General features: G+C 45.6%; 1 protein-coding gene across 17 annotated transcripts in view; it reads left to right on the top strand.

Moving 5' to 3' along the window:
* Positions 1 to 16,393, top strand: part of FHIP1A (FHF complex subunit HOOK interacting protein 1A) — a 277,537-nt gene that overhangs the window by 243,357 nt on the left and 17,787 nt on the right. For 16 of the 17 annotated variants that reach the window (XM_073805506.1, XM_073805502.1, XM_073805510.1 and 13 more), the window contains 2 exons: positions 8,740 to 8,930; positions 12,429 to 13,688. In XM_073805506.1, coding sequence (XP_073661607.1) covers positions 8,740 to 8,930; positions 12,429 to 13,688 — 1,451 coding nt within the window. The remainder of the gene's footprint in view (positions 1 to 8,739; positions 8,931 to 12,428; positions 13,689 to 16,393) is intronic. The other variant, XM_033857285.2, reaches the window with a different exon arrangement.

The following is a 16,393-nucleotide window of genomic DNA, read 5'->3' as shown; positions in this document are numbered from 1 at the left end:
GACACTTCTGTTCAGTGGCCTTTGTCTACTCGTAGGGCGGTACTTGTTGTAAAAACTGTCCTCAGAAGTTGTACTGGTCAAAGCATCTTTTGAGACCCAGACCTGTGCCTTATGGAGGTGAAGAAATCAGCTCGTGATTGAAATACTTAGGCATCCAAGTCAGGGCTATGACTTCCAGGGCGAGTAAGGACCCATCATTTCCCAGGAAAGCACCTGAAGGGCATGTGGTCGCAGGTTCTGAACGGAGTCATGGAAAGACTGCTGGGCGGAACCATGGGTCCAGCGCTCTGAGCCTGAGTTTCTTCTCTGTTTCCTTAATGAGAATGATGGTGAGACCATAATAATAGTAATTGTCCTTTATTTAATACTTCATGTATTTCTAATTCTGTCGCACTGCCTGGGGGAATCTGAGAAGAGCAAGTGGGGGGGGGGGCAGATGCAGAGGTCAAAGGTCAGCACGCGGTAGACACGCAGGAAGCCTCTGCTTCCTGGTCTCTGTCCTCTGAACTGCTGATTGCCCCGCACATTTAACAAGTGTTTTCAATTGTAGTAAAATACGCAGAACCTACAATTTACCATCTTAACCGTACAGTTCAGTGGTATTAAATGCGTTCACAATATTGTACAACCGTTGCCACCATCCATCTCCAGAACTGCTCTCACCTTGTAAAACAAACCCTCTGCACGCCTTAAACCCTAACTCCCCGTTTCTCCCCTCCCCCAGCCCCTGGCAGCCACCATCCTACTTTCTGTCTGTGAATTTGACTGTTCTAGGTATCTCATGTAAGTTGCCTCATACAGTGTTTGTCTTTTTGCGCCTGACTTATTTCACTTAGCACAGTGCCTGCAAGGTTCATTCATATTGCAGCAGGTCTCAGAATCCCCTTCCTTTTTAAGGCTGAATAATGATACATTATTTATACTCCATTTTGTTTACCCATTTATCTGCCGATGGACACTTTGAAACATTTATTTATTTATTTGGCTGTGCCAGATTTTAGTTGTGGCATGTGGAATCGTCCTTGTGGCATGCGGGATCTTTAGTTGCAGCATATGTGATCTAGTTCCCTGACCAGGGATCGAACCTAGGCCCCCTGCATTGGGAGCATGGAATCTTAGCCACTGGACACTTGGATTGCTTACCATTTTGGCTGTTGTGAATAACACTGCTATGAACATGAGGGTACAAATATCTCTCTTCAAGACCCTGCTTTCACTTCTTTTGTGTATATCCAGAAGTGGAATTGCTGGATCATATGGTTATTCTGTTTAAATTTTTTTTTCCATAACAGCTGCACATTTTACATTGCCCACCAACAGTGCACAGGGTTCCAGTTTCTCCACATCCTCTCCAGTACTTGTTACTTTCTGTTAAAATAAAAGTGGCATTTTGATAAGCAAAAATGACAGGAAGATCTGAAGACCACCTGGGGTTTTTAGAAGTAAAAACTGTAATTATTAAAATGAAAAACTGAGTGTTTGGTATAAATAGCATTTAAGATACAGATTAAGAGAGAATTAATGAACTAGAAGAAAGATTGAAGAAGTTACTACTAAATTTGCAGCAGAAAGACATAATGAGATTTAAAAATATGAGAACAAGGCTATGAACAATGGTGGCTGGAGTGATGGGGTGTAACGAATCCAGTTAGGACCCCTTGACCTATTCTGGTTTTGGAATTTGCTATCCCATAAGGTTTTGGGGAGGATCAACTGTGGTGATATCTGTGAAAATATTTTGAAACACTGTAAAGCACTACACAAATTTAAGGGAGGGGAATTTTCTAGAAAATACATTTTAAACTACAGTAGAACCCCTTTACCCGCAGTTTCACTTTCTGAGGTTTCAGTTACCCAAGGTCAACTGTGGTCCAAAAATATTAAATGGAAAATTCCAGAAATAAACAGTTCATAGGTTCTAAATTGTGCGCTGTTCTGAGTATTGTGATGGAATCTCACGCCGTCCCACCCAGGATCCCTAGCCATTGACATCGTCTGCCCCTGATATCCAGCCATCAACATCCTCATGGCTCAGTGATCCAGGATCACCTTAAGTAGATGGTCCTCCTTTATATGTTAGAAGGTCGATAGCAGCCTGCGTCACAAGGCCTACATTGTTCACCTCACTTCATCTCATCCCATAGGCATTTTATCATCTCACATCATCACAAGAAGAAGGGTGAGTACAGCACACTAAGGTATTTTGAGAGGCAGAGAGACCACATTCACATAACTTGTATTACAGTGTATTACTATAGTTGTTCTATTTTATTACTAGCTATTGTTGTTAATCTCTTACTGAGCCTAATCTATAAATTAAACTTTATCATAGGTATGTATGTATAGGAAAAAAACATAGTATATATATATAGGGTTCAGTACTACCCGTGGTTTCAGGCATCATTGGGGGTCTTGGAATGTATCCTCCACAGATAAGGGCGGGGGTGGGGTTACTGTAATGAAAACAATGTCTTTTCTTATTTAGAATCTGTACCAAAAGCAAGGTCAATGAAAAATCCTTATTTTTCTAGTCATTTAAACTTTAAGGGACCTAAAAAATAGATTTATAACTTGTTCTTTTTGTTGTTGCCACTGTAGTCATTCAAATATACATGATAAACTTGTAGATCTGAGAGGCAATAGAGCAGTGAAGATTATGTGAATCCTTTTAATGAAGTTATTTGCTCCATGGTAAATAAATGCATCAATTTTTGTTGCAACCCAGATACTCTTAATTATTGACATTTCAAAGTGATAATCCATTTGTAACTGATCTGTTTATTTCCTTTAGCAAAATATTAGAAAAGTAAGTTGAAATAAGGTCCCCCCAAAAGAGAGGCTATTTAAGGGAGCAGAAAACCAAGGAGAAATTGCCCGCCTCCAGGGATGTGACCTATGATAGGCCTAAGGCAGGCAGGAAATGCTGACAAGCAGTGAAGTGACAGATCAACTGCATGTTCTTGGCACTTCCCAGTTTAGGCAACATTTAATTGCTTAATACCCTGAATGCCATTTCTGAATATTCTGGTTGGGGTGTTTCTTTCAGAAGTGCTGGTCATTTGTCAGGTTTATGAACTGCTTCGCCTGTTGTGTTCGGATAGAGGCTGTTTTGCTCGAAGAGAAGCTGCCTGTTCTCTTCAGGAGCATTTCCATCTTATGTGGGCATTGGGTGTCTGGAGGAGAGGGGAGAAAAAATGCCAGTCTAGGGTAAGATGAATAGGAGAAACACAGCCAGAGTGTCTCTGAAAAACAAATGAGCTTTTTGAAATTCACTAACGTTGCTTTTAAGATTTTTGCCTGTTGGTACATTACTGAGGTTATCATCATCTCTTAAGAAGCACCTTGCTTACTTCATCATACTTCACTGCTTTGTTTTGTTTGTCTTTATTGTCAGTGTAGCAGTAGGCAACGTGTGTCCTTTGTTATTGATTGGTTATCACTGAATTGTTTCAGAAGTGATGGTGATTTATTTTAATGAGTAATATCCAATAAAATAGAAAATGGACCCAGGGTTGCAGAGGGTTGGGGAAATAATGAAAAAAGGGGGGACAATGTGGGGAATATATTTTTCCTGCTGTATTGGGATGGCTTTGAGTAATCTGAGCCTCTAAAGCCATTTATTAGCCTCTGATTATATTTACTGCTTCCTGAATTTAAATAAAATCCCACCCCAGGCAAATATAGTTGAAATGAAAAGATAGTTTGATGACAGACATCTGTACTAAATTCCTAAGTGATTTTTCGGCTATCGACAGCCACTTTATTATTTTTTTATTGGAATATAATTGCTTTACAATGTTGTGTTAGTTTCTGCTGTACAATGAAGTGAATCAGCTATATGTATACATATATCCCCTCTCTCTTGGACGACCTCCCCCTGCCTCCCATCCCACCCATCTAGCTCATCACAGAGCACCGAGCTGAGCTCCCTGTGCTAACCACAGGTTCCCACTAGCTATCTGGGTTTGTTTTTTTTTTTTTTTTTTTTTTGCAGTACGCAGGCCTCTCACTGCTGTGGCCTCTCCCGTTGTGGAGCACAGGCTCTGGACGCGCAGGCTCAGCGGCCATGGCTCACGGGCCCAGCCGCTCTGCGGCATGTGGGATCTTCCCGGACCGGGGCACAAACCCGTGTCCCCTGCATCGGCAGGCGGACTCTCAACCACTGCGCCACCAGGGAAGCCCTAGCTATCTGTTTTATACATGATGGTGTATTTGATGTTTGACGTTTGGGGAGCTTCTGACTTTATTCTGTTTCTAATCTTTCTGTGTAAATGATGGAGAGACAGAGGGTCAGTGTACGGTTTTCCCACTCTTCCCTCTGGGATAATCCTTCGTTTTAAAGGCACAGTAGTAGAAGTACTGCTTTGAATACAGGGGTGTTATTCATTTGAACTGACTCTCCAATTTCCAATTTTATAGAAGCCCCTCCTTCAATCTGTGGGGGATCTCCCTTTACTTGATTTACTCAGAAGAAAGTGCTTAGTTTCTACGGAAAGCATGTGTTTGCAGAGTTGCAAATTCCCAGTAACTCTTTATTCTAATATAATTTCAGGCTACCCGCTGGTGATATTTGATAAATAGCTTTATTAGGTTTGATCCACTGTTCCATTTTGTTTTAGTACTTCAAACAAAGAATAGAAATCTACGTACATCAACTTAAATCATGAAATGCGCTTTGTTTGAGCTGTAAGCAGTCATTGAGTTCCTGCAGTATATAAAAGCATTGACGCAGTTTATTTCTTGAATAATTAATGATGAAAATAAGGGTACAATAAATCCTGTGTAGTTGCACATTGGGCTTTCTGTGTTGTTTTTCAACTTGCTGTAATAGCAGTTACCCTGATTGTAATTTATATAACTTGAAAGAGGATCACACTGTTCCCCTGTCTTACTTAGTTGCTTAGCTGAACACAGAACAGAGGCAATATAAAATTCTGTGTTTACGCACAAGCTGGGACAAGAAGGGGAATGAGCCATATATCGTGGAAAATTATTTCCCTCAAAGTATTTTTCTAGCCTTGAATTCATTTTATCTTCGTTATCCCTGTGAAGTAGGTAGGCAAATATGAGGGGAGGTGGGGTGCTGAATTTTTAGGTCAAAGACTGATATGAATACAAATCATTTACTAACTGTAGAACCTTGGGCACATCAGTTAATTGCTCTGAGATTCACTTTCCTCATCTGTTAAATGGGAATAATATCTGTGCTGCCCACCTCACAGCGATGTTGTGAGGGTCAAATAGAATGTATGTGAAAGATCTGTAAATGGTAAAGCACTGTATTCTTGTTTGTTAGTCCTTTTTCCTTTCTTGGAAGGCCTACAGTCAGACGTTTTGTGTTACTGATCACTTATTTTCCTTATTGATTGACTAGCGTTATTAAGAAGTAGTCCTATTTCATGTATTCTGTCAAAAAAATCAATGAAAACTTCTAGCTTTTATATACTGGTTGCCCCCTTTTAAAAATAACTTTTTATTTTGGAATAATTTTAGATTTACAGAAAATTTGCAAAGGTGGTATAGGGAGTTCCCTTCATCCAGCTTCCCCTTAACATCTTATATAACCATGGCACATTTACTAGGAAATTACCATTAATACAATAATATTAACTATAGTACAGACTTTATTCAGATTTCAACAGTTTTTCTACTAATGTATTTTTTTTTTTTTGTCTCAGGGACCTGTTCTTGGGTACCTCATTGCATTTAGGCCCGTTTTAATTTTATTATGTTCCAGTTTTTTATTATGAAATATTTTAATACGTAGAAAATTTGAATGAATAGTATAATGAACGCCCATGTATTCTGTATCTAGATTCAGTAATTGTTAACATTCTGCCACTTTTTAACTTACATGTATGCTGTATAAATAAAATTTTTTTCTCAACCATGAAAAAAAAAAAATCCTGTGTAATCTGAGTTTCCCTGAGCCTCACTCGCCTGTGAGAGCAGAAGCGTTCACATCAACAACCACAGGATGGGTTTTCCTGGCTCTCACCCTAGCTCCTCATGTAAGACCTTGGCCCCCTGCAAAGCGTCAGCCGTCACTTCTGGGGGGTCCCAAGGGAGGGGCCTTATGTGTGTTCATGATCATGACAGTTGCCGCAGCATCATCTCTGCCGAGTCCCTTTGGTTGGTGCTGCCTCCCCTCTGTCCCTGCCGTGTCCCCGCCCCTCCTGAGAGTGCTGGGGACGGCGATGGCGCTCAGGTGCTGGAGCGGCACCGCCCCCTTGAGTGTTCTAGGGCCCAGAGCTGCGCTGGCTTCAGACAGGTGGGAGAAGGCCTCTCTCCTCTGCCTCACTCTTGGTCAACAAAGCATCTCTGCTCACAGAGATCCTCATGCAAAGAGGTCCTTCATTTTCTATCCACAGGATCTGTTTCTTCTGCGGTAGGGCTCAGGTACAAGTCCCCAGAGCTGGGCTAAGTATTAGAACAGATCTGGCCTCTTTTCCCCCACCCCGCTCCAATCTTTCCTTTTTGTTTTTAGAACCTTTGACTCCCATGCAGGTGAACTTATGCAAATAGATGCCACCACATCAGACATGCGGGGTGTGTCTGGATCTTAGGGAGAGGGATTTAGGCTCGTGTGTGTGTATATGTGTGTGTGTGTGCGCGCGTGCGTGCACGCGCATATGTGTGTGTTGTATGCCCATGAGTGCGGGGAGGGGAGACTGGGACCCCCTTACCTGGCCACCTAGCGAAGGTTTGGGTTGAATGAGTCATGGTTTGATTTATTTTTTGAGAACAGAAGGTTAAGTGGCAAGTTTGTCATTTTATACCATGGACATTATTAAGACCTTAAGTGTAAACTGCTCTGAAGAGAATTAAATCTCTTTTCCTCCTTGACTCAGGCACTTGCAGTGGCTCAGTCATTAATGCAAACATAGGTTTTCCTCTTTGGGACCAACAGGAGCTGCGGGAGACGGCTTAATGTTTACTGGCCTCAAGACATGCCCTGGAAGTTGTACTTTTATCTTTTTCACTGAATCCGTCATCACAGCTTGTTTTCCTCTGTACTGCCTCTCTCTCAAAAGCTAAATACAGAAACAAAAACACTCTGGTTTATTGAAGATTGTGGTTGTTCGCCTACGGGCTTGGGGTCTCTGGCGTTGGCTCCTGCACAGACGTGGGACGCTCGGCTCTGGCCGTGAGGCCTCCATCCCATCTGTGCCATCTTTGTTTAAATAAACAGTATGGTCTATCTCCCTGTTAGGAAAGGAAGCCATATAAACACTTTATTGTACCCACACAGCCCGCTAGTGTGCTCCAAGTGTGTCAGAAACGATTGCCCAGGCTTTCTTCTCTCCAGCTTCATAATGATCCTGAGATGCCTTGCTCACCACCCAAAAGCGTTTTGTGTGAAACCGGGCCCAGTGTTCCCCGGTGAGTCCTTGGCCACTGTAATGTTGTGATTTATAAGGAGAAATATATATTTGGTGTTTGCCCTTTTTCTTTTGAGTCCCACCCCCCTGATATCCAGAGAGGGGAGAGGGTTGAATTAAGCGCTAATGGCCAGTGATTCAGTCAACCATGACTATATAATGAAACCTCCATAAAGCCCCGCCACGGTCGGTCGGGTTTGGAGAGCCTCTGGGTTGGTGAACGCTGGGAGAGAGACAGCCTGGAGAGAGCATGGAAGCTCCACGCCCTTTCCCCACCCTTGCCCCGTGCATCTCTGCATCTGGCTGTTCCTGAGTTATAGCCTTTCGTAATAAACCAGCGACCTGGTAAGTAAAATGTCTCTGAGTTCCGTGAGCCGCTCTAGTAAATTAATCGAACCCGAGGAGGGGGGTCGTTGGCACCTCTGATGTATAGCCGGTTAGTCGGAAGCACAGGTGACAGCTGGACTTGTGAGTGGCGTCTGAAGTGTGTGTGTGTGTTGGGGGTGTCGGGGGAAGCCTTGTAGGACCGAACCCTTAACCTGTGGGGTGCGCTGCCATCTCCGGCTAGACGCGTCAGGCCTGAGCAGAACTGAAGGACACCTTCATGTCTGGACCATTGATTGCTTGGTGGGGTGGGGACATCCTGCCCCTGCCTTACACACACCCACCCTTTGGAACTGGTGATGGAACGCCTGTAGCACAATATGTTCTCGTGATCACCTGCGAGAATATGAGAGGAGGTTCGCACCATGACGGGTCCCTTTGCCTTTTTGTGCAACTGCTGTCATTCAATACCGACTCTGAGCCAGTTTCCGGGATCATGAGACAAAACTCTTGAAGGAGGTGCTTGCTCTGATAGCACATTATGTTGAGAAGGCAGACACCGAAATGACTGTGATTCTAGTAATAGTGCCTTAGTAGAAGGCTGTGAGCATAGTGGAGGGAGAGGGTAGTTCCATCTTGGAGTAGGAAGCCCAGAAGCCTTCCCGGAGAAGAGGACACTGAAGCCAGACTTTGCAGGATGACAAGGCATTTGTCAGGCAGGGGGAGGGGAAAGCACATTGCAGGGGACGGCTAGGGTAGGTGCAAAGGCCCGGAGGCACAGAGGGATAGCGGATCCATTAAAAGATGGGGAAGTTTGTGGAGGTTAAATTGTGAAGGCCCTTAAATCTGCGCCGGAAGAAAGAAGCCCTTGACAAGTTTTAAGCACGGGAGTGAGCCCTGGGGGGTGGTGGGATGGCTGGAGTGAGAGTGGGGAGAGCATGAGCCACCCCGGCTGTGACAGTCGTGGCTTAGGCAGTGGCGGACTGGGAACGGACCTGCAGACACTGAACGCTGGCCCTTTTTGGCTTTCCAGGTATCTGATCCCTTGCAATCACATGATGCTGAGTCAGAGGTGGGCTGTGAAGGAGAGAGACTGTTACTCTGTTTCTGCGGCCAGGCTGCTCGCCCTGACCCCCGTCTGCTGCTCCAGCGGGATCACCCTGACGCTTGGGAACCAAGAGAGGGACTATATTCTCTGGTCAAAGTGCACGCATGAGAGTCCAGGTAGGAGTGTTACCGACCTGGGTCCTTGATCCTTTAATCAATAGAAATTGAAGAGAGACCAGGTGAGAAATTCAGGCAAGGCCTTATTGGGACTCGTGTTACAGCCCGAGGAAGGGAGAACAAGAAGCAGCTTCCCTTGTTTGCTCCCCAGGGTGGAGCGAGCTGGTCCCTTAAGTGGGGTGAGGGGGGTGCGAATTGGTGGGTCAGGCCAGGAATCCTTCGCAGGGCCCTGCTTTTGCCCCTGACGCCTCAGAAGTGGCAGTTGGGTTTTGGCCTTTTTGTATCTTGTTGTTCATAGGTTGCCCCAACTGTGAGTGCACACAATTATTTTTAGTCCCTTATAGTTTCTTTGTATTCTGTTGCTGGAGGAGCCGAAGAGATGTTTGTCCAGGTCCAGGCACTGCAGCGAAGGGTCCCAGGTCCCAGCCTGTCAGGGGAGGACCTCTCGAGGGATAATCTTTAAACAAAAGGATGCCCAATTCCATCTCTCCTTGGATGTGTCTGTCTCTAGGTAGACAGAGAATGATGCAGTGAGTCCCATTTCTTTTCTGACTGACTACCTGGGGGTCCTTTTCTGCTTTGTAAAGAGTTCTGGACGTTTGGTAATCAGTGTTCCTTGACATACCCAGCTCTTACCTACTCAGTGTTCCCAGACCTTTATTTTAACTAGGCTTCCTAGCGCCATCCTCAGAGTCCAGTATGAATAGTGTACCCGTGTGTCTTTTTAAACAAAATGGGGCCGAGGGTGTGGAGGGTGGCTATAGCTAAGACAGAATTAGCCCTTATTTTAATTTCCAAAGGGACCCGTTTGTGGATGCTTTTGCCTGCCAATGATATATCATTCTAAAATGTGAAATGTCTGATATGGCAAGAGTATATGATTCATTTGATTGACATCACGAGGGGTTTTTCATACATACTTATTGTCCCAGAAGCCACAGTACCCCGTGGTGTTTGCCAGCCACAGCTGATCTTGTCCAAGTAAAATTTAAATGGCCCCCGTGTCAACCGCGGCCCTCCCTCTGGCAGGCAGCAAAGGGGCGTTTGTGTGTCTTTGGTGGTCAGAAGGCTGCTTCAGCTCAGGAGGGGTCTGCCTATCCTGTGACCACTAGGAAATGGTCCTGGCCTCGTGCTGACTTCCGTGTTTCCAATCTATATTCTGATATCCCCCCAAACAGTGTCATTCTGTCCACCCAGCTCTAGTCCTCTTTGATAAAAAGTATTTTGTCTAAGAGCTGAGCTACTTGACTAAGAAAATATCAGCATATTTGGTATAAATGCAATTCTTAGAAATTAAGGTTGTCTTACTGATTCTTAGTTTGTAAATAAAGATACAGTGTATCGTGGAAGTTAATGCTTTATGTGGCAGTGTAACAAGCTGTACTTTCAGTATATTTTCCTGTTAGGTAAACTATATGCGTATCTTATATTTTCCTACCCAACTGTCATTTTTAAAAGCGTAGTTAAAAATTGATGTCTTTTTTGTTTACTAAAAAAGTTGTTTTAAGAATGAGTCTGTGGCTGACCTTTCTGCAGAATTCAAATTTCAGGTTAAACATATGATGGCTGAGTGCCTGCAACTTGCCACGTTCTTTCCCTGTGTTATCACATTTAATCCTTTGAAGACAGTATTCCCATTTTATAGATGAAGAAATAGACTCAGAGTGAGGCATTGACTTATTTAAGGTTACACAGAGGACACAGGTCCTCTGATTCCAAATTCCATTTCTTTCCGCTCTCCTCTCTCTGAGGTTGCCTTAACGGTGGCTAAGTGCCCTGATGGATAGGTGGTCACACAGGTAGGTAGGTGGGTAGATAGATAATGTGATTTTTGTGCAGTAGTTAAGAGCTAGGATTCTGAATCTCAGCTCTGCTCCTTCCTTGGGCAACCTACTTGATCTTTCTAAGATTTTTTCCTCTTCTGCGTTCCTCAAAGGGTTGTTCCAAGAATAAGTGATGTAGGACATACAAAGCTGTTAGAAAACTACCTAGTATGTAGTAAGTGCTAAATAAATATTATCAGTAGTCAAAGTGGATAAGAGGTAAACTTTTAAAAGTAGAGCTGTAAAACATGGATTATGTCCACCCTAACGACGTGAAAATGTGTATTCTTAAAGGTTCACTTGTGGCCCAGTCAGGTAGAGATTTAGACAATGAATAGGGTTGAAAGGTGTGGCATCGAACGAAAAAAGGAGAGAGGTTGACGTAAGACAACTTTTGCTTGATTTCTGGCTCTGCCACTGACTCGTTGGGTGATCATTGTCTCTGAGCCTAAATTTCTTCATCTGTAAATGGAGAAAATAGTCTCTCCATGTAGGGTTGTTGTGAGGATTAAATTAGATAGCACTGACTGAGAAAGCGCCTGCCATGTAGTAGATGTTTAAGAAATGGTAGAGTTTGTGTTTTCCCTTGTCTGAGTTCTCTTTTTTTTTCCCTAAAGGAAAATGTAAACTTAAATGCAGATGTCTTCATACCTGTTTCAGTTACACGGTTGAGAGCTTTTAACATCAAAGGTAGTCAGGGTAGCATTCTTAGGTTAAAAGGGCTATTTTGGGAGTGAATATGACTTTATCTTAAGTCACTGTTTGGTACATATAATTCCCAATAATTCCCAGGAAGGCAGAATGAATGAACAGTCTTTTCGAAAAACCCAGGGTTTTCTAGAGAAAATCTGTTTCCCAAATTCATGGATTATATAGGCTTTCCACTTTAGAGTTAAAGTAAAAAGCTTCTTAATTGCCTACTCAGTGGCAGGTACTATATTGGATATATTACCTAACTTAATCCTCCTGTTACCGACCAGGGATCTTGGCCTTCCCCAATCAATAGAAGTTGACTAGAGGCCAGACAAGAAAATCAGGCGAGGCTTTATTGGGTCCCCTGCTGGAGCACGGGCGGGAGCGAGAGCAAACAACAGATTCCCTTGCTGGCTGGCTCCCTGAGTGGAGGCCCAGCTTGCTCCTTATACGGGGTGAGGGTAAGTGCGGGTCCAGGGGTCAGGCAGGAGGGCTGGCTTAGGTGTTTCGCCCACCCCTTAGGTGGTGGTGTGTGCAGGGGGCATGCGCAGTACTCTGCTGTTGCTCCCGACACCCTGTTTTTGCTCCAGGCTCTTCAAAAGTGGCAGTTGGGTTTTTTGCTCTCTTTGTATCTTTTGGGTCCAGAATTTGCCCCAACTGCGCATGCACGCAGTTAGTTTTAGTCCCATACAGTTTCTCTGTATTTTGTTGCTTGAGGAGAGGTGTGTCCAGGTGCAAGCACTGCAGCACTGCAGCAAAGGGTCCCAGGTCCCAGCCTGTCTCACTCCCAACGACTTGAGAGGTTGCCTTCATTAGCTCACGTTTCTCTGAAGACTGATACCAAGTAACAGCCTTCTGTTGGTGATGGCCGGTATCTGACCAGCCAGATTGGTTTGTATGTTCTATGAGGATAGAGTTTCTATTCTTATTTTTCCCTATTAAAATGTAACTTTTTTTTATTGTTTGGAAATCATTTAATCAGAAATTATTAGAACCAAAGTAGCTGGTGGGACAAAGCCTTGGCAGCCGGATGAGTCGCATTCCCATCCATTGCCTGTGTCCCCCTGCCCGGTTCTGACTTGTGTGTCTCCCGGGGCAGGGCCCTCGGAGCAGCTGCCCCCCGAGGCGTTCTCACCGTCGGCCTGCATCGTGGAGTACGGCAAAGCCTTGGACATCAGCTACCTGCAGTACCTCTGGGAGGCCCACACCAACATCCTCCGCTGCATAAGGGATTGCCACGTGTGGTCCGCCCTATACGATGGAGACTCCCCCGACCCCGAGGCGCTTTGCCCGGCTCTGCTGGGCCCGCCCGAGGAGAGGGCTCCCAGCGCCACCTACCCTGTGCTCAGCCTCCCGCAGCAGGTCCCCGGGACGACGGGGCCCCAGCTGGCTCCCGGAAAGGAGAAGAGCCACACGGAGCTGGAGTGGGACGACAGCTACGACACCGGGATCTCCTCGGGGGTGGGTGGGGGCTGCCCTGCGCCGTATGAGGATGCAGAGAACTCGGGCCCCCCGGCCCCCGTGGATCCTCCCAGACACATCCAGGAGATGAAGAAGAACGCCATCCTGCTCTTCAAAGGGGCCTACATCGAAGAGTCCGACTTCCAGGATGACGTGATGGTGTACAGGTTGTGTGCTGAGAAGGATGCAGAGGACACCAGCGGTTCACGGGAGGATGCCGCGAGGCCCCCAGCCCAAGCCCAGACCCAGGTCCAGGGTCCCCCCGTGAGCAACGGCCCCCTGCCCGGCCCTCAGCCAGAGACAGATTCAGAGGAGGAACATGGTAGGGACGATTCGGACGTGTTTCACGGTGTGTCCAAGGAACCAGAAGGAGAGAACGAGCCCGAAGTCGCCCTGGAGTCAAGCCCCGAGTTAGCGGCCCCCAACCCCGAGGCAGAGCACGGTGCACGCCTGACAGTGGCTAACCCCGAGGGTGAAGATTTCATTGCCCACTATGACCAAATCATTAAGGAACTGGATTCCAGCACCGAGGGCTTGATGGAGCAGAATTTCTCCTCTCCTGACCCGTTGCTTCTTACAAAGGAGCCCGAAGAGGAGGAAAATGAGAGCAAAGGAGAAGAAGAAGAGGGGAAGAAGGAACCAGAAGGGGAGGGGGATGACTTTGACTCTTTCATAGCTGAGGCTCCTGCCGCAGAGACCCCGCCGTCCCCGTTTGGAGCGAGAGATGAGGCTGCCTGTGCCGGTCACCGTCCCGCGAGGACTCAGAGCACCCCATTCACAGGTGACGCTAATTGCTTTGTGGTTTCTGCTTTTGAAAGCGCGTGTACGTATTGCACCCGGAGAGTGAGGACGGTGCAGGTAAGGAGCGCTATCAGTTTACCTGCCGGAGGGGTGGAACGTTTTTGTAAGCAGCAGGGAGGGGTGGTTTTATTTTTATCTTATTCTGTCGTTTGTTTTTTTCCCCCCCAGCAAATTAGAGGTTACATTTTGCCGTTGAGTAACTTCCCTTGATATGCCTTTGGTAAAGTAGTAGGACTGACTAAACCACACAAGAAATCCAGTCTCATCATTTAATAGCCTCATTTCCTCTAGCCTAATTTATTTTTCTCCTTAGCATTTGCTTTTATGTGTATTTAAAAAAAATTACAGTTTCCCCCACTGGCATGTGTGCTTCCTGAGGGCACAGGTGTTGGCTTGTTCTGCTCTATCCCTGGTGCTGAACAGTGGAGAGAGCACATAGTAGGTACTCAGAATACCCCTTGAATCAATGTGGCTGTGTACACACAGCAGAGGCCACTGGGGTTAGTCGTGCCTTTGCCTGGGCCTGGGAGCTCATTTCAGTTAATCACAAAATCTTCATCCAAAAATAAGTAGAGTAGACCCACATACACTCATCACTGTGCTAAAGAGTGGCTGTGTTCCAGTGATAAACCCCTAACAGCAGGTAGAAATCGCGGACGAGGCAAAGGGGTAGGATGGGGTATCAGGTAAGTGGAGTGAGGTTAGGAATTATGATAGAATTATTATCATTAAATTGTTACCCAAGTAAAATTGTCACTGAACTCAGGTTTGGCTGCTCGCAGCTTCAAAGCCAGTACTTGTCGGTAGGAAAAGAAAGATTGCTGTATTCAGGAGGCCGGCAACCCGGGAAGAAGGTGGACTCGTGTCCAAAAGCCAATTCCCCACTGCCGATCAGGGGGCAAGAGCTTTTAAAGGGGAGCTTCGGGGTGTATAGGCGGAGGGAGGGGCTCCCTGCAGAAACAGCACCGTCAGCTCTGACAGTCATCTTGAAATGAGTCACGCAGTGGTCTGATCAGTGTCATCTTGATTGTTTTAAGTACAGTTAGTCTTCAGTTCCAGGGTCGGTTTGTTCCCATTTCTCTGAGGCCAGTTCTTAGAACTGCAGCAGCTTATGTCAGGGATACAGTCAGGTCATCGTGTAGTTCACTTCTTCCACCTGGTGAGGGTTTCAGTATCTACAAAACAGCTCAAAGGATATGGCTCAGAATATTCTCTACAGCCCTTGAGGAGGAACTAAAGGGCCTTGACTTGGTTTCATGGCTAGACTGTTATTATTTTGTCTTGCTTGACTATTTTCCTTTGCTTTTTTAGTTTCTCATTTCTCTGATTAAATTTATTCTTTGGCTAAAGTTTTTCTGCAGGCAAGAGGCAGGTGGAGGACATGGCGGGGGTGGGGGGAGGGGGTCTGTCCTGGGAAGGCCCCACAGGGTCCTGCTCTGTTACAAAATCTGAAATCTGCAAATCGTGGTACAGAGGGACCTGGCACAGAGGAGGGGTCCTCAGGCTCAGGGACAGCTGGGGTGGGACCCCTGAATGGTGTTCAGTTAGAGGAGAGGGTCTTAAGGAGCCAACATCTCAGCGGGACAGACTGGCCTTGCAGTCACGCCTGTGGGGACTCCTGGCTCTGGTGCTTCCAGCCATGTGGCCTTGGTGCCCTAACTCGGGGAGGACCAAATGTGATCCTGAGCTGGGGTGGTGGGCCGTGTCATGACTGTTACCACAGGCAGCCTCCAGCAGCCTCAGCTGAGGCTTGTCCTTCCCTGGCCAGCAGGGGGCAGCTCGGTGGGTGGAGATCATGCTCCCGCCTCCTTGGATCACCCAAAATACACGAAGTCACAGCATCTTCCAGTCCAGCCAGGCAGGCTTAACGTGATCTCAAGGAGCTCTTCCGCCCTCCTCCAACTTTTATTCATCTGTTTACGGATGCCTGAAAATTTATTTAAACAGGGAGAAAGCTTTTAATTCCACAATTAAAAGGCTTGAGGTCTAGCTGAGATAACATTTCAGTGTGAATGGGTTTTAATTAAAATTCAATCAGTCAATCATAAGTAAAAAGGATTAGATAATCTGGCTCTTCCCAGTTGATAAGGGGAGGGTGGGGAGAGCTTGGTGGGAGGAAGAGGGCAGAGTAGCCTAGCTCAGTCCCAACTCTGCCCTAGGGCTGCCCCATTTACTCTCCCCCAGCAGTAATCCTACTTTGTCTGCGGTGTTCTCCAAGACGTCAGGACTACCCACTGCTAATGAAGATTGTTCTTTAGAATGCCAGCCTATACAAGGAGCTTCATTCCTGGGCAATATGCAAATTGAGGAAATAAAGTATAGCTTAGGGCAAAAAAAAGCTAATACACCACCTATAAAATAACATCAATATTTTGAATATGATACACCTGAACACCGCCAAAACATAACCTGAGATTTGGGTACGTATAGGTAATTTTAACTAAAACGTTGCCTGTTTCCTCCTTTGAAGCTTGTACACAGCTTCAGGAAACGTCTTTTCTCTTTCCACGTTTGTGAACTTTGTAGTGTCTAAACTTCTGAGTTTGTTCTGCAGCATTTGCTTAACTTCCCTCTCTCCGTGGAATCCTGATTTCCACTGAAAAGAATTTGCTTCTCAGCAAAATCAAAGCATTGCATTTCATTTATCTAATTAATTTTATTTATTCATGAAGTCAGCAATCTTTT

Source organism: Tursiops truncatus, chromosome 5 (assembly GCF_011762595.2).
Source record: "Tursiops truncatus isolate mTurTru1 chromosome 5, mTurTru1.mat.Y, whole genome shotgun sequence".
In the NCBI taxonomy this organism is placed as follows: domain Eukaryota; kingdom Metazoa; phylum Chordata; class Mammalia; order Artiodactyla; family Delphinidae; genus Tursiops; species Tursiops truncatus.
Note: the sequence above shows the minus strand (reverse complement) of the source record. Positions and strands in the feature narration are given on the sequence as shown.